The sequence below is a fragment of the Lacerta agilis genome, chromosome Z (genome assembly GCF_009819535.1).
Source record: "Lacerta agilis isolate rLacAgi1 chromosome Z, rLacAgi1.pri, whole genome shotgun sequence".
In the NCBI taxonomy this organism is placed as follows: domain Eukaryota; kingdom Metazoa; phylum Chordata; class Lepidosauria; order Squamata; family Lacertidae; genus Lacerta; species Lacerta agilis.
Window position 1 is genome coordinate 22,794,969 of NC_046331.1, and position 27,744 is coordinate 22,822,712.

The window sequence follows — 27,744 nt, forward strand, 5'->3', positions numbered from 1 at the left end:
AGAACAGGCCGCAGCGCAGCATAGAGGGGCAGACCGCAGCGCAGCATAGAAGGGGCAGGCATAAGTGTGAGCCTGGCTCAATGCCGTACAGAGCCTTTCTGCTCATGTCCAGAAATGCCACAAACTCTTCTCTACCTGCAGCATGTTTGGACAGCATATTCAAATTGGCAATCTATGTCATATGCCACAGTTAGGTGGCAAAATGTTAACCAGGGTGCTAGTCTGCATGAAATGTGTGGTTTCTACACCAGCTCATAAGAGAGTTGGATATAAACCTAGAGGCAGTCTGTTGAGACCACAGGTCTGTGTTAAAAAGAGTAGTTATTTATTCCTAAAGTGCTATGGAACTCCTTGCCCATTGACATTGGGCTGGTTCCCCGATTAGGGACACCTGCTGAAAGGCTTGGTTATACATTTTTTAATTGGTTTCTGGGTTTTAGCTATGTTTTATTTGCACAATTGCATTTATAGCCAACTTGGAGAGCTCCTTGATCAACTGGTTTATAAATCATCTAAATAAATAAAACTGTCCCACAGAATACATCCATAGAGCATCTTCAGCTCTTTCCCCAGAGTTTCCATAGTTTGCAGTCCATAACAAGCAACCCATGGAGTCGGGAGAGTTAAGCAACAATTGTTTGCAGTAGAATACTCAAAAGTACACAAGTGTCACCCAAGGAAATCTAGCTACCTTCCTCCTGTGTGGGCAAGGGGATAGCCTAAGCAGACATTACTTGCGTGTAGAGTAAATGTGCACAGGAGGGGAGTGGGATCATGCTTGACAGCCCCCCAATTTCAGTCTGCATCTAGCATAATGTCAGCATAGAGCAGGGGTCTGGAACCCGTGGCCCTCTGGCTGCTGTTGGGGCTCCCAATTCTCAACAGCCCCAACAAAGCATAACCAATGGTCATGGATCATGGGAGTTGAAGCCCAGCAACATTTGGAGGGTTGTAGGTTTCCTGTCACTAGAGCTCATTTGCATCCAAAGTAAGATGTGTGTAAGCTCTGTGAGTGTGATTAGCAACCCTTGCAAGGTTGCCAGGTGCGATTCCACCACCTCCCATACACATGTTCACTCTGCACGCAAGTGAGGTCTGCACAGAACAAATGGCTGCAAAGAAAGCCAATTTAGCCAAGGAAGTTTGCATAAGTTTGCAATGAAGCAAACAGAGGACAAAAAGATGACTTACTGTGAATTCCCCAGTGACTGCATCAAACCCCACATGGATCGTGTGTTCGAAGTCTGAAGGGAGAGAGATTTCAGGACGTTCTTTCTCCTTCTTCTTATTGGCTAGAAGTAAAATGTTAACAAGCACTTATTTTCCTGCGTAATTATTTTTTATGCATTTTACAGTCAGGCTTATTCAAAGCAAAATATGGAAAGTGGGAGGATAGAATTTAATCCAGAAGGACCCTTGACTGCAAAATCTGGATAATGAAACAGCACCATAACAGTGCAATCCTATACCTGTTTGTTCAAAATTAAGTCCTAGGGGGGCTTGCTTTGGTAAATGTCCACAAAAATGCAACTTTACAGAACACTGCTCCTGTAAGCTAAGGGCATGTGCATTACTTGATAATGTATCATTTAAACCCAAAAGGTATGAACAGCCTCCATGGGGTTATCAGGGGCGATTGCCAGGAATATATCACATGAAGTACCGGTAAGTGAAGTTAACTCTTTATTAGAAGAAACAAGGTCAGCTCAAGAGTGCCAGGTCTAATGAGCACAGCAATTCTTCTTGGTACAGCTTGCCCCTATGAGGCACTTGTGGGGGCTGAAGGTACCTAAATCTCCTCCCCCGGGTCCTTCCCAAGCACCTGTGCACCACTCTCTGCTTCCCCTGCTTCATACCTCTTCTGGTCCTGGGAGACCAGGAGGGGGAGACACCCTGGCTTCTTCACCAGCCCACCAACTCATCCCTGCCTCTTGGCCTCCCTCTGCTCCTGCTTCCACCTTTGCTTCTGATTCTGGACTTCTCTCTGCCACAGCCTCTTCCTGCTCTCTAAATCCTGTTACTTCTTCAACTTTCAACACCTCTCAAACTTCTCCCTCTGACCCTTCATCATCATCATCCCATCACCAATCTCTGGGCTCTGAGCTTTCTATCCTTGGGTGTTTCCCTGTGAGTTTCCCCATTGGTGCCTCCCTCTGCGTCCAGCCAATCCATGACAAACTAGAAATAGTCCTGTGCATCAGTTCAGGACTAGAAAACCCGCGACCTTCCAGGTGTCATCAAACTTCAACTTCCACCACCATCCTGTTTCACAGTGGCTGATGGGAACTGGAGTCCAACAACATTGGTGTGTGGGGGTGTGCATAGGTTCCCCATCTCTGCATTTAGTGGATCAAGTTGTGAGGCAATATGATACAGAGAAATACTGGTTTTGCCAATAAGCAAATTTAACCAATAACTTAGTTGAGCAGTTGACTAAAGCTTGTATTAATAGACATTTCTTTAATTCCTTTGCAGACTTTTTGTTGCATAAAAGAGTGAATGAAATGTAGACTTCACAGAGGCACAATTGTTAAGGACTTCAGACAAAGCCCTCATGCAATCAGGGTGATGAAGAGAGTGGTTAATATACCTTTATACAACAGGGTGGAACCCACCACCTTTAAAGAAGTGGAGATGTACCCACTCCTCAAAAGCCTAGGCAGCCTTGCAGCATCTAATTCCTTCAGGTAGAAAGAAAGTAAACACAAAGACATGGAATTGTATCCAATGCTAGTCTTGCTCAGAAGAGAACCATGAAATTAACCAACATGGCTAACTTAGGTCCATTAATTTCAGTGGGTCTGTTCTAAGTAGAACTTAGTTGGATACCACTGATGCCTTGTGCAGGCAACTCCTAATTTATACAGTGGTTACCTTCCAAGGCACTGTGCATTTAAGTGAAATCACATATATTTGAAACATCATTGAGAAAGCCTGTAAACACCCCGTTCCACCCCACCCCCACCCCATTCCACTCCTTTTCATGACATTTTTGGGCCACTGCCAAGTTTGGAGTGATGTGCGTATAAATGCATGTAAATGGGGAGTTGCCTGTACAGAATCAGACCATTGGTCCACCTAGTCCTAGGCTGCTAATGCTGAATGGCAGCTACTCTCCAACATTTCAGACAGGAATCCTTCCCAGCCTTACCCAGAAATGCCAAGGGTTGATCTTTTTCACATAAGGCAGGTGCTCTAAAGCTGAGCTACAGCTCTTTCCCCTTAACTGTTGTGATGTTCATTTAAAAAACTGCTGGACGATGGGACATAACTCAGTGGCAGAACCCGAGGCTTCGTGTGCAAAAGGTCCCAGATTCAATCCCTAACAACTCCAGGTTGGTTTGGAATAGATTTCTGTGAAACTCTGAAGAGCTGCAACCAATAGCCATTGTCAACAAGACCGAGCTAAGTGGACTCTGTTTAAGGCAGCTTCCTCAGGGCTGGATCCAGACTTAGTCATGCTTTGTGAAGGACAGTAGTTCCCAAACCTTTTCAGCCCCTCCCTTGGGTTCCATAAACTCATCCCCAGTGACCCCAGCCCTACCTTATAAAAAGCAATATTCAGAATAGCAGTTTGTGCAACCCACTAAATAATATAATAACCTAGTAAGATTCAAAACAGTAACAAATAATTGCACATTTATTCAAAATCCAATGAAAACTACTTAGTTGAATTAACTCAACAAAACTGACGAGTTTTATCCAAGGATACCAGCTTTTCAAAATATGATAGTCATTTATACTCAGAGACATCCAGGTCACCCCTCTTCTCACCTGGGAGGGTGATACCACCTACTTAAGTTCCTGGCGTGCTGCTGCCAGTCAGAATAGACAATATCCAAGAATAAATGGCCTGACAGTTTGGATCTGTGTACGGCAGATACAAATGTCTCCAGGAGCAAACTGGAATGCTCACATGTACTCAAAAACACTGTGCATGAACTAATCCCAAATGTTAAATTCATCCTTATTAATTTAATTGCTAAACCCTTACTAAACAATTATCTGGCAAAATTTCTGCCCAGGATTCCAACCTTCACAGTTATATCAATTGGTAAATGGTTTTCCTGCAGCAGTTGTTAGAGGCAGCAACGATATACTATCTCAGCATGCCAGAGCAACTCCTTCCAGACCCCATGCTTCTCCCCAGTCTCCCAGCCCTTTTTAAGATCTATAATATGTTCACACTTTAATTTTCAACTAAGAGATGGCCTGCAACAAGTTTTCCTATCTTTTCAGTGTGCATCACTCTGAACAGCAGATAACAAAATGGTCTTGGCCTCTCATTACTCTCCAGCCATTGTGGCAGAAATTAGGTTTAAGGGGTCATTGAGTAAAGTTTAAAAGAACAGTCAAATCTATATAAATGGGTGGTGAAATGTTGTTACATAATATAAGAGGGAACTGGCCACTGCCTCCCTTTAGATATCAATTAAGTGCTCATGCTTCAGTAAGGGAAACTGGCACACACCTCTTCTCAATTGAGGCTTCATCTTCACTACACTTTAAACCAATATCACCCCACATTCAACAGCCATTGCTTCCCTGAAAGAATCCTGAGAATTGTAGTTTGTTAAACTGCTGAGAGTCATTAGAAGACCACTTACAGAGATACAATTCCCAAAATGGTTGAACAATCAATCCAGCTTCCTCAGGAAATCTAAGAATTGTAGGCCTGTGAGGGGAATAGGGGCCTCATCCTGCAAGTGTCCTTCCTTCATCAAACTATGGAGAGGGAGCCAACCTCATGAGGAGAGACTATAGCTCAGTAGAAAAAAACATATACTTTGCATACAGAAGGATCCACGTTCAAACACCAGAATTTCCAGCTAAAAAGATTCCAGACAATAGGAAACCCTGTAGAGGCACTTATCCTCAGAGCAAACATTACAAGCATAAAAGGATCAACATGCCTGTCTCACAGGGTTGTTGCGGGGGTGAAGAAGGTAGGGGAGAAGCAGTGAGGGGCTCCTTGAGCTCCATGGAGGAAAGGTGGGTATAAATAATTATTAAACCAATAAATTAATTAAAACAGTAACTCAAAACATCAGTAGAACAAATCACGGAAGAAAAGCATTGCCAAGATATTACTAAAAGCTATCAATCAACAAATGCTTGATGAAAAAAATAGGTCTTAAGACTGGCATCAAAAAACAATTAAGGTTTATGCCTGTTGCACTTCAGAGAAGAGCAGATTCCAAAAGCTGAATACAACAACTGAGAAAACCCTCGCCTTGCATTGCAGGGGGTTGAATTCTAGGCTATGATCTGGCCTGGGCTTTCCTATATCCCACCATAGCCAACACCCTATTTTCTGATGGCAAGAAGGATTTCACTGCAAAGATAGTTACTGTACTATGAGCCATCAGCTCCCTATGTGCTCAGTTCCAAGAAAGACAAATGAAGAGGCTATTTGAAACCCAGACCTCTTCTTCTAACTCTAAATTTGCATGCACCAAACAATTCCAGCAAAAATTAAACAGCACCTCTTTCCGAACAACGGCTAAACCCATAAGTCTCTGGCAATTTTAATTGCCCTTTTTATTAAGAAGCAATGTAGCTGAACAATCAAGAAAAGCAGACATGAAACCAACAGAATAGGAGAGGGCTGGAAGCCCTTTGCATTGCTGATACATTACTTTTATCCCCTCCTGGAAAGATGGAACGGAGCCGAGCTTTCTTGTTCTTCTCTTCTGGAGCCATGGGGAGAGGTTTGGAGCCGTGGTTCACTGCTGAAGAATCGCGGTTGTTGCTGTTCATTCTCAGTGGAGGGGCTGGAGGTTTCTCTTCAGCATCCAGACTATCTGACATCTTCAGCAGCCCTCACAACCTCCTGGTTAGAAAGGAAGAAAGAGGTTCTGGTGGTGAGAGCAAGAAGGATAAGTGACAGAGTAGGGCCAGGAAAAAACAAAAAAGTTGGAAGAAGCTTGGAGAAATCTGATTTTAATCCCACACCAGGTACCCTTGATGCCGCACCACTGACAAACCCAACTGTAACCGTTCTGAGCAGCAGAACCCTGCAGATGAGGCAGTAACTGCAAGCACTTTCTCTTCTTCTGGCTGCTCAAGTAGGCAAACAAGAATCATTATCAGCTTTCAAGGACACATTCCAGGCAATGCAAAAAAAAAAAAATCAATTCAATATGAGTTTATTATTCTACCCAAAGGTCATGACGAACCCAGAGCAACATTACCAATAAAACAATACCGATCATACATGGATGTTGGCTCATATTCTGGATGTATGGTTGCAAATTAAACCTCCGAATCATCACAGCAATTTATAGATATTTTAGCCAACTTATTTTTCCTGATTCTTTTTCTTTTCCCTTTCCTTCCTTCTTCTTCCCCCCAGCCAGTACATAGAAGGCCACTCTGAATGTGACAAAGTTATTATTGTCACTCAAAAGAAGCTGCACTGTTTCTGCCAGGGTGTACCTGCTTGCTTGTGTGAACAGGTTTCAGAAAGCGATCTCTGGGATCTCTAGTCTAAAACATCTCAACACACTGTTTTCCAGAGTTGGTTATCACCAAATTCCATATAGCACAGCACAGGAAACACTCAATATGCATAGTAGCAATTGTTAGAATATACTTGTGCAGTCCGCTCTTGCCTTAATTGCTGGCTACTCAGATTCTGTATGAAGAAGAGCTGCTGATATTCCTGATGGTAGAGAGCATAAGCTTCCGAACAAAATTATTCTGCAGTTTCCAAAACTTTAATCAGAGACAGAGATTTCAACACCATAGAGCATTTGAGCAAGCACTTTGCTACCTTCAGGGCAGGGTCCAATCAGCTGCCCTCCCTTGTTGTAACAGAACTTTATCAATGACCCTATGGTCTTCTGTGCTTCGACTTTCACTGTCTCTGTATGAAGCTTCCAAGAGAGTGTTTCATTAAAGAGCACACCCAGGCCTAGGGGCAATTATAGAAAAGCAAATTATGATACCTTGAGCTCTCCTTTTAATACAGTATATCATAACTGACTAGAAAACATCTAGAAATGTCTTTACATTCTTTCCTGGAACCTGATAGGTTGGGAATAATAAAAAAAGATGGATAAGGAGGCTGAAGGCAGCAAAGTTAAGAGAGGGGAGAGAAGGAGTGGGTGAGCAGGCAGGCAAGGAAGGGGTCAGTGGCAGGGAGGCTGTGGGGTGTGCCCGGAATTTTTCCTCACAAAACGTTGGGAGGGTTTCAACTAAGGCTGAGCTCCATCTGCAATCTCTGCTGAGCAGGGCATGAGGTCCCAAGGGCTTACAGGTGCTCACTCAGGGCCGTGTTTTCACTGAGAACCCCAACATGACAGAGGTGGAAGTGCCTTTTAAGAAATTACACATATTTACTCTTCAGTTTAGATGGAACGGGTGCAGACCTCATAGCACTGTGAACTCAAACGCAGCTTGTTCCTCACAGCAGCCAAGCACTGTGGACAAAGCGACCCTAAAGCACCACCACCCCTTTGTTCCTGCTTCCCAGCCAGCTCTGACAGCTGCAGCCCTTTCTTGTTCCCAGAAACCCCTGCTCCAAACAACAACTCCCCATCCATCTGCTATCCCAAGCCTAGTTTTGAAAGGAACACTTTTCTTGTGAGCACAGCCTGCCCCTTCCCCCTTTTTTCAATCCTAAACCATAGTAAGCATGGCAACTCTTTTGCGCAGGCCCCGTGATTTATCTGGAATAGGCCATCAACACCCTTTGTCATGGTAACGTCCTCCATCCCAGGTGAGGCCTTGGCCTGGAAAGGAAGCTTAGCTTGTATTTTCTTCCCTCCAATACTCCTAATATTATCTACATACTGCCCTATATTATTTTCTGCTAAACAGTAACAGACTCTGGTACCCTTGCTATAACAATATGTCTGGAAGAGACTTGGTCTCAAGCTTCGCCACCAACACCCTGCTTCCACCTTTCGGCCAGCCAGCTGTTCAGAAATTTAGAAAGGGCTGAAGAAGTGGGGGCTTGACTTTGTTTATGTCACTTGAATTGACAGGGAGAGTTTGGAGAGCACATTTTGGGATTCAAAATATAATTTTCCACATCAAAACAAAACTGAAGTAAGAACCTTACTCTTCTGTATAAACACCTACTTTCCCCCTACTAATAATCTGTCACTAACCACCATGATTTGGTCATATTTAACATTCCTACTGGAACAAATCAATCATAAATTCCCCACAGCATTTACACTGTGTGGGGATTTTAATGCCCAAATTGGAGGAACTGCGTAGGGTCTCTTGCTACCTTTAGGCTTAGACTTTGAATATATATTTCTTTTTTAATTTTTTAAAAAAGATTTTCTTGATTTACAAAGTATGTGCAATATCTCTCTCGTATTTTTTTTACAAGTCAGTAACATTTTTACAAGTCAGATTCGTTTGTTGAGACATTAGGAAGAAAAGGGGGAAAGAGGTGGACAGGATGAGGAGATGGGTGGGGTGGGGGTGATGATGTTTCTATTTTACTTAATATATGTAGGGTTTGGTGTCAGCGGTTTGCGCAGGTTCTCTGTTGTTCGCTCATTTTTACTTTGGGCAAAAAATATAATGCACAGGGCCTGAAATTGTTGGAATTTGTATTCCAACATGATTTATATATCCTTCATGGGAGTCCTGAAGCCATTTCTAAGAGTCAGTATACTTAATTTGAACAAATAGGGGTAGCTCAGTCAGTAGAGCATGAGGCTCTTAATTTCAAGATTGTGGGTTCAAGTCCCATGTTGGGGGGAAAGATTCCTGCATTGCTGGGGGTTGGATTAAATCCAACTTTACAATTCTATGATTCTATAAAACATGGTGGAAGTGATATTGATCACATTGTAGTGTCTCCATTACAGGTATTTGCTTTTGTGAACACTTTTGAAGTGTCAGAACGAACAGAAAGCAACCGCTTTCCAATATCAGTGACCCTAGGTCCTCTAACAGAATGCATACCTACAACCGAATCTGCAAGAGTCAACGGAGAAATCAATGGTGTAAAAAATGGTCTCACAGATTGAGCAGCAATATTCATGTGACACTATATAGTCTGAGGAGTTTGTGTCAACCTTTTTTGAACAAACCTCCAAATCTTGTTGATGCCTTCTTCCAGCAGATTCTCACAGAACTCAAGTTCTATTTGATAACTTCTATAATTAATAACTACACACAATCTATGCAACTTGGCTGGTTTGATGGTCTATGCAAAGTGGTTAAGAAAATTATGACTAAGACTAATTAGGAATTCTCGTAAGTATCCATCAGAGGAATCCATGGAATGTTTCACCAAATGTAGGTTGGAATACAAGAATCTGTTCAAAAACAAGAAATATACTGAATATACAAGCTGAATTGGACAATCACGTGTACCAGCAGCATGTAAGGATTTCACATGTGTAGCAGCACCAGTGAGGGGGTGCAACCAGGGAAGAGTCACAAGGCCCAGGTTGAGAGATTTGGAGAGTCACATCCAGAACTAGTTTTGCCCTTATGCAGTCATATTAAACACACATCTCAGTATGATTTTAATTATGCCAAAGGTTTCAGTAATTAGACATTCTGGAGATAGTTATCCAATAATAGAAATTTCAGCAAGTGCCTTCTTGTTTTACCCTTTAAATGCCTGGTTAAAACCTTTCTGTGCAACTAAGATTATGCAGGAAATTAAATGAAACATATTTCTGTGATAATTAGTTGATGACCTCTGGTTTTATTTTATTTTTAATTGTTTGTTTTTATTGTACATAGATATTGTTGTAAACCACTTATTTTTTATGCTATGGAGGAATATATTTTTATGAACAGAAAGGGTTCACTTGGCCATCAAGCTCACTGGTTGGGACTGGTGGAAATTGTAGTCCATTCCTGGGTATAGCTGCTGTCACATGCCAACAGCTTCTAGGAGCCACAGATGAGAGCTGAGTGCAAGGTGGGGACCAAAGGTAGACAAACTACCCCAGGAAGAGCATGACATGTCCCCCAACAGAGGTACTACCCCTCCCCTAACACACACACCCATTATAATAGCCATGTAACAACTGCAGTTTGCAAATGAGATGTCTTCAGACCTGGCACACAATATATAGCTTTGTGACCCACAAAAGTATTTATACTTTCCTCAAAGAACATTAGCTGAGCTATGTGGTAATGGCCAGGGTAATCTCATTAGTGTCCTTGTATCTTTAGACCACCTATAAAACCATTTCAATCTGCCAAAGAGAGCATTCACCCTCTGAGATATTGGTATTAAGAGATCACCAAACCCTCACAATGTGCTTTTTACATGCCGTGAAAAGAAAAGAGATCCCTTGGGCCACACAGTGAGCACCTAAGTATTTGTAGACAACATGAGGCAAAGGATCTGGCACATTTTCTGATTCGCTGCCCACTTTAGAAAGTGAGATATATTCACCCTAAATACTGTATCCTGATTGAAATACCAGTTTTGAAGAAGCCCAGAAATTTAGAAAGAGAAATTAATCCAAGATATCCTGATGAAATGCATATATGTATTTAATGTATACATCTATGTCTGCCAGGAAACAGCACATTTCTTGACCTCCTAATAATACAAAGAGAATTTAAAGAGGCCCAGATATGTGCAATTTCCTTTAGCTATAGATGTGTACATAACACATATCCACACTTCCTCTTGTTCCACTGCTTTCCCCTGGGGGAAATTGCTCTTGGGTGCTCAATCGGAGAAAATGGCAATTTGGGTTTTCCCTGGATTGCCAATTGCTCTGATCTATTTGTTAAAGAGCAGGTTTTTCCCTTGGAAAGGAGTGGGACAAGGGGAAACCACTCTGACCCATGCCAAGAAAGTGGAAACCCTGCCAGACCCATGCTTCCTAGTCATGGCACACGCAAAAGTGTGGATGAACCTGTAGTGTCGTTAATAACTGGAGGCGAGAATCAGGTACAACATCTCTTTATTTCAGAAACAGGGAAGAGCCAGCCAGGAATGGAGAAAACTGGGGTTTATATAATAACAGTCATCTAGTAGGAAGAAGATACATTTTGGCGGGAACCAATGGCACGGATTCCCTCCTGTGGAAACCAATCCGGCAGAGGATCCAAATCCTGCTCCCTGAATCGGCAAATGATTGCTGTTCCCGCTGTAACTTGTACATTCAAATAAGGTCTGTAATACAACACAATACTCTATATTAAACATCTTGACTGTGTTATTGCTTAATACACAACACACACACACCCCACGCTTAGCGGTAATGACACACGAAGTCTTTCAGGAACTGTGGCTTCCTGCGATTTCTACTCGATCGTCTCACCTCCGGTGAGACGACATGAGGAATTGGAGGCTGAGGAGTCTCCTCGGGAGTACTGGCTACCGCTGTCCCTGCTAACAATCCCCCCAGCTCATTATCTTCCGCCAACTCCGTATTTCCAGCGGGTAGTGCACTATCCGACTGCCCTGGTGGGTCATTAACCCATGTAGGCGTCTCCACCTGGCTCGGGGACGGCAACTCCCCATTTAATGCAGGGCTGTTAGGTCCCTCAGCATCACTCCTGCTGGGTATCCTGCGTCTCAGCTGATCCACATGCCTACGCCAGACCTGCCCTTGTGACAACGTGACATGATATGACACGGGACCAGTGGCCTGCGAAATGACTCCCAGAACCCAAATCGGACCTCTGGCATAATTTCTCACCCACACGAGATCCTCTGGATTCGAGTGTCTCGTTCTGTCTCCTTTGGGTTGGGGTGGGTTCCATGCGGAACGCGAGGGCATCCTATCTGGATGTACATGAACCCATACATAACTGTTCAATTTGCTAAAGTTACTGGAAGTCTTAGATGAAAAGGGATATATACCTCTTCTTGTTTTGAATATGATTATATATAATTTTGGCACTTTTAAAATCACTTTAGTCTTTATAGAAATCTTTGCTGCTTGAAGAAATTGGGACGACCTTTCATCAATGCAATAAATTATCTGCCTATGGAACATTTCAGTATCTCCCAGTGAGCAAGTCAACTGGGTTACTGTTTCCATTTGTAAACAAAGTCACTTTGCTAAACTAGCCCTCCCAGGGGATTTTAGTCTACAAAGACCTCTATTAATGCTTTCTGGCCCAATTTGCCTATGATGTCATTGTTTCCCAAGGTCTTGAAAGGAGCGCTCTTATTTTATTTTGCAAAGATGCTTCAAGCTCTGTGTCAGAACCAATACAAAGTGCCATTCTTCCTTCGAAACCAAGACAAGATAATCTAAAACACTTAACATTTAGGCTTCAATCCTGTACCCAGTTACCTAGCAGTTAAGCTTCATAGAATTCGGAGGGACTTACTTCTGAACAGGCATGTATAATATTGTGTTAGAAACTTCTTACAAATTTTGCAGAGGTGAAGGGAGAAAAGGACCAAGGAAGCTGGGGGCAAATAAGCTGCGATCACGTAACAGACAGCATACTATGAACACTGGTGAAAGGGAAAGTTGTTCTCCGTGTATATCTCAAAGGGTTTCCATTGTTTGGAATAAGAATGCTGGATCAGATGGACCTTTGGTAGGAATTGCTCCAGTGTAGAATGGAGTGGCAGAATCTCCCCCAAAATATACCATTCTATGCCATTCAGTACTTCAAGCTTCACTCACATTTATAGCAATATCACTGCTTCCCTAATAAAAGTCTTTGCATCCATTCATCCCCCCCCCCCCCCGACTTCTTTTTCCTTGGGAAATAACCCTGAACCATTGCTCTGATGCAGCAAGAGCCTTCTTATGTTATCAGTCTGGCTCATGTCTCTCTGTGTTCAGTCTTAAGAACTTAAGTAGAGGCCTGCTGCATCAGGACAAAGGCCCATCTAAGTCTAGCATCCTGTTCTCACAGTGGCCAACCAGATGCCTGTGGGAAACCCACAAGCAGGACCCGAGCACAACAGCACTCTCCTCACCTGCAACCCCCAGCAACCAGTATGCAGGTATGTAGAGCGTAGCCATCACAGCTAGTTGATTCTGCTTTCCCCACCTATTGCTTTTTTTTTTACTTGTTTTGGGTTTCAAACAATACTGTATTTAAGGCAGACACGCAACGCATCAGCAGCTACAAGGGACCTTTCCCCAGTCTTCAGGCAGCTCTATTTATTTTATGCAATTGCCCATTTTTACAGTGGCCCTTCTCCTGTGCTTTAGAACATCAAGCTAGCATGCAGAAATCAGCTTTTACCACAGTTTTCAATCTTTCACCAAGAAGAGTTCCAGGTGGTCCATATCTGTGTTTCAGGATGCTGTTAGAGGCTGAAAAGCAGGACTTGCCAAACTAAAAAGGCAAGCCTGCTATGTTGTGGTAAATTAAGAAAGTCAGCACAACCTTGAGTTTCCTTGATTTCAACAGTTTTGACGTCAATATTAACAATTAAAGCTGTTGGCTTGTTAAGAATCTGGGGCTATTGCCCCTTATTGCAGTAACACATGCTAGCATGCAAACTGTTGTGCTTCTGCCTGCATACCATATTCATGCCAAAGGAAATAAACTAGAGGAAGAAATAATTGTTAATCATCTATACAGACAGTGAATGCAGTTATCTGTGTTCCAGTCCTTAGGCAGTCAAAACAGCACCACCCACACAAAAGATTGAGATGTGAACGGGACAAAGGGTACCCAAAGGCTTGTGAAAGTACAAAAATATTCCCTGGGAAAAAATCCTAAACATGGGGGGGGGGGGGAGAGAAACAGCTTAATGCAGACTGAGCATGCTCAGTGGCCACAGAATGCAGATTGGCTGTTGGTGGCAAGAGACACCCAGGAAGACAGCATAGCTGGCTGGCAGGCTGGCAGCCCCCAAACCAGAGCGCTTCATGCTGCAACGTTTTGTTGAAGGTCCCACTTGTTAGTTACAAAGAAGACCCATCGATAAACTTCCTTGACGTTTGTAAAATAATCTTTTGGCTAAGAGTGGGATGAAAGTGCTTCAGAACAAATAAACCAAATAAATAAAGGTTGACCAAGTAATAACAAAAAGAAACGTCCCTGTCCCTGAGGGGATTACAATCTGCAATTCACAACAGGGCAGGCAATAGAGAGAGAGAAGACGGAGGGAGGGTGGTTAGCTCCACATACATAGGCTTGTCATTGACTTGACAAGGCTTATCACTGGTTCCCTCTTTAGGTTCATCCACACTTACCCTTGCCCCATGTTTTCTTCTGCTTGCCCTCTGATTTCTAGTCATGGGTCCAAGAGGGTCTTTATTTACCCTGGGGAAACCTACTGCTTATCGCCGAATTGTTGTTGTTGTTGTTCAGTCGTTCAGTCATGTCCGACTCTTCGTGACCCCATGGACCAGAGCACGCCAGGCACGCCTATCCTTCACTGCCTCCCACAGTTTGGCCAAACTCATGTTAGTAGCTTTGAGAACACTGTCCAACCATCTCATCCTCTGCCGTCCCCTTCTCCTTGTGCCCTCCATCTTTCCCAACACCAGGGTCTTTTCTAGGGAGTCTTCTCTTCTCATGAGGTGGCCAAAGTACTGGAGCCTCAACTTCAGGATCTGTCCTTCTAGTGAGCACTCAGGGCCAATTTCCTTGAGAATGGATAGGTTTGATCTTCTTGCAGTCCATGGGACTCTCAAGAGTTGCCAAATTGTAACAAATGCCAATTGAGTTTTCTGTGGATCACCATTTGTTCTGATTCAGCAGTAAACTAAAGTTGGACTTTATGTTTGTAAGAAAAGTGTCCTTTAATTCTTTCTGCTCTGCGATGCCTTAAATGCTACCAGCAGAAAGACAGACAACTGCACAATTACCACAATGTTCCTCTGCATGTTGGGATTTGTAGTCCTAGTTTACGAAGAACCTCATTCTGCGATGGCAGCTTATGCAACTCAGATGAATCGAAGTCTTTTGCTTTGGATAATTCTCTCTGTAAAGTTTACGCAAATGGGATGTTTTGCCGTTCTTTATATTGTCAGCCTCAGCTTTCAGAGTAGCATGTGTAACAGTTTAGGCAAGTCTAGGTATTTTTTTATTTCTATATATACAGTATATATTCTTGTTCTTTCATTATTGTTAAGCTACTTGTGCTTTATGAATGTGCAAGTTGGTTTGAGAAATCTTTTTTGTTTAAAATGATGAAATAATAACAAAATGTAATATAATATGGACGATCATGTCTGAACAAATTAAAGACTTTCAATGTGTCAGGGAGCTACATTGCCCATTGGTCCCGAGCGTGTGTGCAACAAATGTACACTCAGATCCAATTAAGAAGCTATACTTGTATACTTGTGTATAGAGTGATTGCCTGAGCAGGAAGAAAGTCTGCATCAAGTAGCCAAACTGCTGATGTCTCATGTGCTAACTACCGGTAGACTCTGACATCTGTGTGTAGAGCATAAATGTCTGCAGGGAGAAATCCTTTGTGTGAATTGCAGAAAACTCATTCTCTGAAAATGCTCATGCCATATACATGTTCACTAGAAGGTGGTGTTCGTTGCCATCCATGACATTAGGGGTATGGGTCTTACATGTGAGTAGGACTGCTTCCAGACAGTCACTGTTTCCATGTGGGATTCCATCACATACTGACAAATCTGGGTTGAGCAATTATAGTAGTTTATGAGTTCTTGCAGAGCAAAGCAACTTCCACAGAGGATCAGCCTTTTTTATAGAAGAAGAAGAAGAAGAAGAAGAAGAAGAAGAAGAAGAAGAAGAAGAAGAAGAAGAGAGGAAGAAGAAGAACAGTGATGGGGGGAAAGTGATAGAAGATTTGGGATAACACTTGCTTTGATGCAACATCATCTAACCTCCCGGCAAGCAAATCACATAACAGGTCACAGTAACCTGCTGCCTACATTCCTCAGATGAAAACAGGTACTTTCTTCAAGAAAATCTCCCATTCTCAAACCAAGAAACACTTCACAAGCCCTCTCCTTCTACTGTATACAAATGCAGTACTGATTTATTCTAGAAAAGCCTGGTCCTCCACTGATTTAAAAGCTGTTGTGTTTGCAAAATGCTTCCTAAGCCTCTGTATACTTTTACATGAATTGCTATCAGCAGGTTATTAGGAATTAGTAAATAGTCCCATTTTGGTTTCCCTCAGTTTCTCATTTTTCCAAGCTTAAGTTCACCTCTCCACATTTCGACATCAGTTGGTGATTTATTTATTTTTAAGTCCTATGAAAATCTATCAGCATATTAATTTCTCCTTGCACATCTTTGTATGCCCATTTTAAAAAGTACTTCCCTCTTATACATTCATCTTTGCATATGTTCACTATTATATGCATTTTATGCCCACTTTGCCCCAGTGTGTACATTATTGAACACATTACTTAGCTGGAGAACTGCACTGAGAATTTGTGAGAAGTGTGAAAGGGTGGTTGTTTTTCAGCTTACATGTTGTTACAGAAACTGTAAATTGGGTAAGTTTGCCTTTAAATGCTTGAAATATACTAGGTTCTCTTTGAATTAATTTTGATTGCACTTGGGCACAGAGCTTTGGAACTATCGCTTTACTTTGGACAATAAAAGTTGCTCATCAAGTTTGCTTCTGTGTGTGCAAGCAATGTGCAGTGGCTCCCATTTGGGTTATGTTTATTTGTCTGAAAAGCACAGGTCACCCTCAAGTGAGCCACAGGACATTTAATCATGGACATAAATGTTCAGAGTATGCACTGTGCAGTCCAGACACATAAGAGCCACCACACAACAAAACATGCAATCATCAAGTAATTACAGTGTCTCACGGGCCAAATTGACTCAGAATACCACAAATTCATGGTTTGCAAGTACAGCAGGATATGACAATTGTTTGGACCTTGCTGCGTCTTCTTATCTTCTGGGTGGCTCCTCCAAAAAAAGTTCAGTTTTGTATGTAGTTTATTTGCCTTGGTCTGCCAGAAGAAAGCATATCACCACAAAATACAAAATAAGAATATATCTATTAGCCCCAGAATGAATCTGGGGAATGACCAGAGCAAATTAATCTGGGGAGAACAAGTGGTGAATGAAGAGGAGAACAATCTGGGGAGAACAAGTGGTGAATGAAGTGGAGATGGACCCATGCTTACCTGGGTGGGGCATGGCGGGACAGTGGCAAGGTCAGGGCCGCATCGTTGCACCAGCAGAAGCTCCACAGCTGCAGACTTGATGCTCCCATCAGTGGAACTGCATTGCCCTGACCTCATTCCTGCCCTGCCCCAGCTTTTTCTAGAGGCCCCTCCGGTGTGGTGGTGGTAATTTTTTTTTTCTCCAGATGTATTCTTCAGCATGTCATTGATGCAATAATTGTGCATTAGTTTTGGGGACAGGTAGTGAATTGAGTCTCAGTTAGGGGTAGGGATTATCTGTATACAGACAAGGTTTTGACCATCTGAGCTGGGTTAGCTTGGCAGGGTTTATGGTTAGGAACACAGATATTTTACTTACTTACTTTAAAAATGCTTATGTATCTCTGTATCATAAAGATCTAACACAGCAATACAAAAAAATAATACCAAACAATAAACTAATAAGATGTTAAAAACAAGGAAAAGGCAAAAAGAAATTAAAAACAAACTTTAACAGACCATTGTGGGGGGTGTATTTTTATTGGCTGCATGGGCCTGATGGAATAGAAGTTTTCAGCAGGCATTAAAAAACTGGGCCAATGGAATTGAAGACTTGGCCTCTCATTGTTATCAAACAAGCCTCACCAACTCAGTGAATGACCAAAGTCGCTCTTGCAGATGATCACAGTGATTGAGCTGGTATATAAAAGGATTCAGACCCTGAGGTATCCTAGACCCAAGTCGTTCAGGCCTTTGTAAATCAATACAATAACTTTGAACCTAGCTCTGCAGCAGGTGGGTAGCCAGTGCAGCCTTTTAAACTCTGGTGCTGCATGTTCTCAATCAGAAGCTCCCATCAGCAATGTGGCTGCAGCATTCTGCACTGGCAGGAGCTTCCAAACCATTATAGGTGGGGAAAGTCTACTTGGGTGAAGAGTGCCCTTTAAAAAGTTTCTCTGTAAAGTGTTTGTGCTTCAACCTAAGTTTTGTGCCTCACGTGTGAAACCATTAAGCATTAAACCCCCATAGGATGCTATTAAATAAACATACAGATTTGTCCTACAATTGCTCCCTTGTACTTTGAACCTCTGGGTGGGGAGTGAGTGGACACTGGGCAGCCTTCACAGAAATATAATACCTTGCTGCTGTCTAATTATAGACCTCCCCTGGATGCAAGGGAGGTTTATCTATTAACACACCTAGACTATTGGTCACATTACCCAGACCCAATCTTCAATGGGGGTGTCTGCCACAATGTGTGTGGTTTTTTTGGGGGGGTTTTTTTTAAGTGACATGTACGTGTATTAGTGGGAGTAACACAAAAACCGCATTGCACTGTGGAGACTTGTTGTCAAAAAATGTGTATATTACTCCAGACTCCCCCAGAAGAAGAAGAAGAAGAAGAAGAAGAAGAAGAAGAAGAAGAAGAAGAAGAAGAAATTCACACTAAAATGCTGGCAATTTTTCATTACGGTTGTTGTTGTTGTTGTTGTTACAGATTGTTGTGGAAACATGTTGAACTGAATTTAAGATGGGGAGAATGAGAAACTTAAGAGAACTGAAATTGACACTTTAGATGGGATTCTAATATCCCAGGAGCTTCCACTGGGGGCTCACCTTCCGTCCTTTTGGAAAGTCTGTAGCTGGCTATAAGTTACATTCCTATTCCTGTGCCTGTTCTCCCTGGCATGATGTGTTTGGGAAAATCTAGGCCATCCGTCTGCCTCCCAGCCCTCAAAATGTCTAGAAAATAGATTTGTTAACGCTTAGAACTCCGTAGCTTGAGCAAGTATGAGCTCAGTCCCCAGTGCATGGGGTGGAGAATTCTTTAGCAATATTTTATTTTAGCTCAAACATTTTGATATCAAAATAATAAAACCCATTTAATTGGTTGCACTGCATCGCCTCTGGCTGTCAGCCTGCCACACCTACACTGAAACTTAAACACTCTGTTGTGCTATACGTTGTCTGTCAATAAATTGTTTTGTTTCATAGGAGAAAGTGAGGCACTTTCTAGGGGGAAAGAAATACAAGTATTAATGTTCAAGTATTAATAATTAAGTGTCCATGTGGAATGGCGGGCAGTGCATTGCTACTCACTTTTGTCATTTTTTTTGCAGAATACATAACTGGGAATTCTTTGACAGTGCAGTGATTGATAGACCCTATTCAGCATGGCTTCCTAACAATGTGGAGCAGAATCAACTCCAAGAAGAGGAGAAAAAGTGTGGGTGGGTGGGTGGGTGGGAGGCATCTTCTTCTTCTTCTTCTTTGGCGATCACTTGTAGCCAAGTAAGATTGTCTTCCATAAACACGGTTTTAACAATGAGTCCATAAGTGACTATGGAAGCCAGTTATGGATCCACACGAGACATAATAGAGCCTGAGCAGTACTCTATATTTCTTGGCTGTAGTTGATATTGTAGATAGATAGCCAGTGTGGTTAGAGTGCTGGGCTGTGAGCTGGGAGGCCACAGTTTGAATCCCCACTCAGTCATGAAGCTCGCTGGGTGACCTTGGGTCAGCCACTGCCTCTCTCAGCCTAACCTACCTCACAGGAACGTTGTGAGTATAAAACAAGGAGGGGGAGAACAACATATACCACCTTGAGCTCCTCAGAGAAACAGGTGGTATATAAATGAAATAAATAAATAATTTATATACTGTTATTCATTATCAAATTAATGGGTGGATTGCAAAATGTATAAAAATAGTACATATTAAAACAACAACCCAAAACACCAGTACAGTCAAACCTCGGTTGTTGAACGTAATCTGTTCTGGAAGCGCGTTTGGCTTCTGAAACGTTCGACAACCAAGGCATGGCTTCTGATTGTTTGAAAGAGCTTCTTGCACTCAAGCGGAAGCCACGTTGGACATTCGGCTTCCAAAAAACTGGAGCATTTACATCCAGGTTCTCGGCGTCTGGGAGCCAGAACGTTCAAAAACGGAGCTGTACGAGAACCGAGGTTTGGCTGTACAACAACAACAACAATTAAAAGATATAAAGAAGGCTAGCTACGCACTAAAATCAGCAAATGCTTGATGGAAAATATAGGTATTTGTTAGGCACAATTAAGGATGGTGCCTGTGATACTTCAATTGGAAATGAAGGAAAATCCTCAGGCTTGGTACCAGCACCTGGCACTCTCAGGCAACTGCCAGGGCCACAACACCCTGCCAGGACCCACCAGCATTGCATCTGCCATGCAGCCACCACCACCTACCCAATGGGTGGCTACAAAGTGCATTTTACATGCTCTACAATGCCCCCCAGAATGTCAGGTGCTTTTAAATTGTGGGGAATTTTAAAGGGGGGCATGTAGCTGTTGCTGCCATCAGGTGAGCCCATGGCCAGGGAAGTTGATAGATGGACAAGGTGGTCCATGGAGCGCACTTTGCTGAAGGTCCTCCATAAATATGGGGCCAGACTTGGTTCAATCCATACCAAGGAGGCCAAATGACAACATGAAAAGCACCTAATCTGTCCCTTCATGAAGGGCCAGGCTAAGACATTTTTCTGCCAAAGGCAGAAAAGGTAAGATGGCATCATCGCCCCCCTATTCCACACACAGAAGCACATCTTTGAGTGCTTCAGAGGTTCTTTTCCCAAAGTAGGAACAGTTTCCAAGAGATGCCCAAGAATGAAATCTGAGAATGACTGCCAAATCTCTACCTGAAAAGTATGCAACAGGTAATAGGAAATGCCCAGGTTTTAGTTGAGTAGCCAGGTCTCTGAACCATGGGGGACAACTAACAGCACTCCTTCAGATTATTTCAGTTATGAAGATGGGATAAAAGGACTGAGGCAGTCTTTAAACTATCCTCGACCCAGGGCTTTGTATACTAACCTGGTCCAGTAACATATGAGCATTCAGTGCAGATGTTTCAGCAGAAGTGTCTCATGACACCAGATGTCTACCTGCATCAGCAGTCTAGTTGCTGCATTCTGCACTAGTTGGAGCTTCCGGGCCAGGCCCATGGGCAGCCCCACATAAAGTGCATTGCAGTAGCCTACTTTCGATGTTATGAATGTGTGGACTACAGTGGCCTGATCTGCTACTTGAGGTCTCCTCCTAATGGTAGCACCAGCCCTGTCTTCATGGCTGGTTAGCTTCCAGATAACGAAGCAAAGCATAACAGAGCTTCAGCTGACCCAAGAAGGGACAGTATCTTTACTACCGCAACCCAGCTGGTCTGTCTTTTCCCAGTCAACTTGCTTTGAGGAAAGTGAACCTCATCACAAAAGGAAATGGAGATGTATCAACAGGGATGCTGCATACATACTGTGTACCCATCCCATAGAGAAAATATGTAGGGAGCAGGTGTGTGAATGACCCACCCTCCTGGAATCAATATGGGAATTATGTATTGTTATGAGCTTATGGGTGCTAGACCTCTAAATTCCTGGATAAAGTAAGTGTTAGAATTTAATCAAGGCAGGCTTGCCTCCTGAGTGATTAGGAGAACAAAGAAGAGGTAATGGGCCATTTCAAGAACAAAGGAAAAGGGGCTCTATGTGAGATGGCAATAATTGCTCACACATCTAACAGTGGGAGCCATTTGCAGACCGATGCACCGTACCCCCATTGCCCCTTGAGACACGCCGGATTGGCCAAAGCTGGCCAGCCTTCCCAGCGCCGCAGACTGTTGGGGGTTCCTGCCAACCCCCCTATTCAAACATGCCAATCCGCATTGTCATTGGGAGCAGGGCCAGGTGAGCAGACCGCGAAGGAGTAGACTCCACTCCATGGATATTTAAGCAGGGCAGAGCCAGCGCCAGGTGCACAGTCGGCTCTGGAGCTACACACACCTAACCCACCCTTTGATTTCATGCTTCTATTACAATTTTCTTCCCAGGTTCATGGGTGTTGCTACGGTCTTATGATGGCTGCTGTTGAAGAGCCAGGAAGGAATTTTCCCTGCTCTGCAGGTTTCACCTTCCCCATAAAAATTGTCACAACTTTGGCGGTTTTAGGCCTTGGGCAGAATCCTTTAATCTTTCATTCTTATAGGGGGTGTGATGTGGTGACTCACCCCTCCTGTGGCGGCGATTTCAGGGTTCCCCGTTAAAGGGGTTTGTGTGAAGGGAATCGCTAGCCATACGCTGAAAGGTTGTCAGTGAACTTCCTAAGTTGCGTGGAGAAGAGTGGGGAGAGGCTGTGTAAACATGTGTTTTACAGTGCCCCCTCTGATCCAATTAACCCTGCTGTCCTTCAGTCCCCCAGCTGGGTGGCTGAGAGGGATACATGCCCAATGCCTAAGCCAAGGTTTCCTACATCTGAAACTGTTAATAAAGTTGTGGCCATTTTAAATCCCATAACAAACTGTCATATGTGATTCATTGCTTTCAGGCTGTCTCCTGGGGGGCGGGGGTCTCTGCCTGGGCACGCAAATGGGTGGGGCCCCTCCTCCCTCCTCCAGCTGTTAGAATGACAAAGTTGGAGTTGGAGAGTTTGCTGCAATACGACTTGGAACAGTGGTTCCCTGGGGGTCTGTGGAACTCACCCAGGGGGTCTGTGGCCCCATCCTTTGCCTCCTGCCCAACTAAATTTTTGTCATTTTTGCATGGCAATATCACAAATTTTATGGTCCTTTTTAAGCGCTGTGTGATTTTTCAATATATTGGCCAAAATCAGTTTTTGAAATCGCACCACAGTAACAATTTTGGACTCGGCAATACGCAGCAATATATCGCTCCTGTTGCGAGGGAGAGCACACAGCAGCCAATTTCAAGGCACTTGCCAATATCGCACGCCGATCTCAACCAATAGCACTGCTGATCTGATTTGCCTTCCCTCACGATGAGGGAGACCAGGGCAGCTGATAATGCTGCAGCCTTCCCTCACAGTGATGGAAAACAGGGCACTGCCTCCCCCTCACACTGGTGGAGAACAGGACAGCTGATCGCCCTCCTTTCAAGGCACCGTGGCACCACCTTCCCCTGGCACTGAGGTGGAGCAGCTTTTCTCAGGAAAGCAGCAGCCACAGTGGACATGTATATTTGCTGGCTGCCACCGCTGGCTGCCCCAATGACGGTGGCTTAACGCACCCTCCATCCCCATCCCCTCCCACTCAAACCTTTTGGTGGAGGTGATTCCGCTTCCTCCCCCCCCCCTTCCCACCTATCCAATCTCCATGACTGCTGCTTCCTTCATCCCTACACCTGATCTCCAATTTCAGATACCATGATATATCGGAATATCGTTATGTCTAGCTGCTGATGTATCACGACGTTGAAAACTAGCTCAGTCCTAGTCTGTTCTTCAGTATACCTAAAATTGCTTTGCAGATGTAATGTAACTATAGCAGTTACCTCTGCAAAGTAATTTAAGGTATACTGAAGAACAGTTATCCACATTTTCAAAAGTAGGGGGTCCATGGCATGGCTTTCGAAAAATAATGGGTCCTCAGTAATTAGCTAATTGGGAACCACTGACCTAGAGAGAAAAGCTGCATGCTGGAAAGGCAGAGAGAGGGGGCCATGGCTCATTTCTGCTTGAATCCAAGGCTGTGTCTATGGGAGAAGCAAGACCCTTTTGGGGTGTTGATGCTGTGATTCCCCCCCCCCCGCCGCCGCCATCGTAGGCTCAGGTTGTATATATGTGTCAATAAACCATATAACCTAAAGACACCACAAGTCTCTGCTGTGCCTCATTCCCAAAAGGATACACGAACCCTGGGTAAGCGCCTGGAACCCCTGGAATCTCTCACCACTCAGAGATAGGGGCAACGTGCAACAGCATTGTGCTTTGACTGGACGTTTCCTGCACGAACCTGGTTGCAGGCAAACAAAATTGCCGCCTGACCACTGGTGCACAAAGCCATCTGGTCAATCAACACATTATTTTGCCAACACAAAAGAAAGCAAGGTAGTTTCCTATTACCTCCATCCAGCCTAATAGCTGGAAAGGGGCTTTGGCCAGAGGCTATGAAATTACATCAGTTGCATTTTCTTGATGTAGTTTAGAAGCAATTGCTTTGGGTTTCACCGTGACCCAAACCTCTTCAACTAGCGTCGCTTATACCAGCTCTGAATGAGATGCCATGATGTAACCTGAGAAGGGGTATACAAAGAAATACCGCATTTTTCCGTGTATAAGACAATGCTTTTTGCTATTAAAAAAAAAATTAAGCAAAAATTGGGTGCCATCTTATACACAGATAGTGAATGCAGAGGGGGGACGTGTGATTAATGGCAGCAGCAAGCAGGAGATTGGCAGTGGCGATTGGGCGGGTGATTGGCAGCTGCAGCAAGGTCTACTGGTGATTGGCTGTGGCTGCGGCAATTGGGCAGGTGACTGGCGGCTGTGGCGAGGCGGGCAGGCGACTGGCAGCTGCAGCAAGTGGGTGGGTGGGCTGTTGGTGGTGGTGAGCAGGCAGACAATTGGCGGCTGTGGCGAGATGTACGATCGGCAGTGGCTATGGCAAGCGATTGGCAGTGGTGGGCAGGCGGGTGAGCAATTGGCGGAAGTGACCTCCTCCACCTATAGCTGTCAGCCTTCCCTTTTTGTGGCAAATTCCCCTATAGTACTAGTAGGGGAATTTCCCGCAAAAAAGGGAAGGTTGACAGCTATGCCTCCACCCCTCAAAAAAGCTCAACGGCTTAATTTATTAATTTTGGGTTAAAAAAATAGGGGTGGTCTTATACATGGGGGCATCTTATACATGGAAAAATACGGTAGGTTCTTGCAGAAAAATAAAAGATGCAGGCTAGGAGACATAAATCCTATTTGTTTTATTAGACAGCATTTGCAAAATATTTGAAAATGTGGTCCCCTAACCCTGTGGAGGTTACCATTAGAGATGAAACAAAATTTCAGGACCTTATCATTGTAAATGGCCTATTGACTATGCATTGGCCTGGCCTTCTTTTTCAGCCCCATTTTTACCATACTATTCAAGTGAGAGCCTTTGCAATTCAGTGAATGGATAATCTGCTACCTGTGTGCTTCCAACAAAGGTTTAACCTGACAGAGTCTTGCAAAGATGTAATTTCATCTCCAGGATCCCATGAATCTCTCTTTGCAAAGACTTTAGCAACACGACCCCTCAGTATGTCTCTTGCCCTTCAAATCCCTTGCAGGAAATGCATGATCTTTAAAACAAAAACAAAATACATGTAAAATACACACACACACACACAGTCCTAGCCTGGCTCATAAAGCATTGATCAAAATTCAGGATGAAGGGAGACAAAAAGAACAAAAATGAAATAGAGGATGACTGCATCAAGATAAAAATAACCTTGTCCAGGAAGGGAAAACAGAAGAAGATTTCTTCTATGGCAGTTGGGGTTGTAGAAACATTATTGGTTTTTTGCAGAACAGGTCAAAATAGTGTACATTTAGTTATGCTGGAGGAGATATGTAAAACACTTGTCAAGCAAACTGAAGAAAGAAACAGGTTTCATCTAATATTAGGTTGTACATAGCCTCTTTCCAAGCACAACAAAACTACAAAACCTAATGAGTTGAAGCTTTAGAATATTTCCATACCAAAACATGAGGTCAGGCCAGGGGCTGATCTACTATGAAACTAATAAAGCTTAGGTTTAAGGGCCCCTAATCCTGAAGGGGCCCCAGAAGCAGCTTTCGTCCACATTGCTTAATTTGGGGGGGGGTATAGTTGACCCAATTTGAGTCACACAACTCAAATTGATTATTTTTTGTTGTATATATTTCAACAATCCCAAAGTTTGAGAGTCGGTAGAACAGATGTTGTAGAGGTGTGATGATCTATTGTGGGACAACCCCATTGCAGAAGATAGCATTGGTTACCCAGACCTCATTGCTGGTTGCAAAGGGGGCCCCACGACAGTTCAAGCTTCAGGGCCCCAAAAATGTAGGTCTGCCACTGTGTCAGGCTATGATCTGGGTACATGACCATTAAAGATCAAGAAGCTTCCATTGCCTTCAGAGGCAGCCCTACCACAAAGCACCCTTGGGTAGCAAATATAGGGTGCCCTTAAGAGTGGCAGAATTAGACGCAGTCCAGTCTGACAACATGATCAAGTTGGCCATGCATCTTACTTTAAGGAGGTGAGTCCTCCATTTGAAGGGCTGTTTGGGGACCATCCTCTGTTGGAAGGAGTCCTCTATCTGGAGAGATATCTGATCCAAGTCCAGTTTAAAGATAAAAGAACCCTAAGAAAGGAGAACAGCAGGGGCTTTCCATAGGCTGTTCATTTGGTTGGTCCCTGCAAGGTCAGGATACTTAAGAACAAAGGACACTGCCTCATGCTGAAGCAGACCTTTGGTTCATCAAGCTCAGTACTGTATTGCATTCATTCATTCAATCAAATTGTCTTGCATTGGCTGTCAGCGGTTCTCTAGGATTTCAGAAAAGGATATTCCCAACCCTACTGGGAGATGCCAGGGACTGAACCTGAGCCCTTCTGCAAAGCAGATGTTCTACCATGGACGAAACAAAATAGGAAATTCTTTCCAGTAGCACCTTAGAGACCAACTGAGTTTGTTCTTGGTATGAGCTTTCGTGTGCATGCACACTTCTTCAGATACACAGTGGTCTCTAAGGTGCTACTGGAAAGAATTTCCTATTTTGTTTCGACTATGGCAGACCAACACGGCTACCCACCTGTAACTGGTTCTACCATGGAGTTTTAGCTCTTACATTCTTAAGTTGCCTATCCACAGTTAGCACCTGGAGAACAGACTCGATAGGCACACAGGTGGTCCCAATCTTTCCCAGTATGGTGAGATGCATTGTATTTCTTTTTTAAATTAAAACAATTATGTCTAGGTTTGAATCTGTACATGCAAATTAACTGGTGAACATTTTATGCAAATCCGTGTCCTCTTTTGTTCTTTGTTTTCATAGGAGGCAACACATATGAAAACATATGCACTGTGCAAGCCCCAGTGAGATGAGCAACCACACCCTTGCACAGTTTCAGTTCATTCCAATAGGTCTAAGATTTTTGGTGGGTCATTCTCATATGATCAAGTCAACAGCATCTTCCACTTATTCAAAATGGGCCAACTCATAGATCTGGTGACCTCAGCATGATAGCCTTCAGGGGAGCACCAGGCTGCCAATGAGCAGCCAATAAGGTTGGCATTTATGGAGGTACTGATTGTATGACCTGGTAGCCCTATGCAGGACTGGTGGAGATAAGACCACTGCAATCTGCATGATTCCAACAGCAATGCAACACAGAATAGTTAGGTCTTTCCTAAGGGCATGCAGAAAGGTAGCATGGGTTACCGTAATTTCTAATCACAGAATCATAGAGTTGGAAGAGACCACAAGGGCCATCCAGTCCAACCCCCTGCCAAGCAGGAAACACCATCAAAGCATTCCTGACAGATGGCTGTCAAGCCTCTGCTTAAAGACCTCCAAAGAAGGAGACTCCACCACACTCCTTGGTAGCAAATTCCACTGCCAAACAGCTCTCACTGTCAGGAAGTTCTTCCTAATGTTTAGGTGGAATCTTCTTTCTTGTAGTTTGAATCCATTGCCCCGTGTCCGCTTCTCTGGAGCAGCAGAAAACAACCTTTCACCCTCCTCTAATGCTACTCTTTCTCTCCCTATACCCATAAGTAGCACCAGGGTAGCCTAAGAATGTTTTTGCATTTTTAAGGGCATCTTGAGTCTAAAATTTCAAATTTCCGCTGTGACTGTGCCTTCTTTACTTTTTCTAATAAAAAAAAAACAAATTAAAGAAAACCAACAAATCCCATTTCTTTTAGTTACACAACATTAAAAGGAAATACAGATGAAAGTGTTCTGGTTG

The 27,744-nt window shown here is 43.5% G+C and overlaps 1 protein-coding gene across 4 annotated transcripts in view; it reads right to left on the reverse strand.

Annotated features, from left to right (window-relative positions):
• Positions 1-27,744, reverse strand: part of PAK3 (p21 (RAC1) activated kinase 3) — a 76,593-nt gene that overhangs the window by 24,521 nt on the left and 24,328 nt on the right. For 3 of the 4 annotated variants that reach the window (XM_033137341.1, XM_033137342.1, XM_033137340.1), the window contains 2 exons: positions 5,640-5,833; positions 1,192-1,292 (listed from right to left, as the gene is read on the reverse strand). In XM_033137341.1, the coding sequence (XP_032993232.1) occupies positions 1,192-1,292; positions 5,640-5,811 (273 nt within the window). In that variant the 5' untranslated portion in view covers positions 5,812-5,833. Of the gene's footprint in view, positions 1-1,191; positions 1,293-5,639; positions 5,834-27,744 lie in introns of those variants that run through there. The other variant, XM_033137343.1, reaches the window with a different exon arrangement.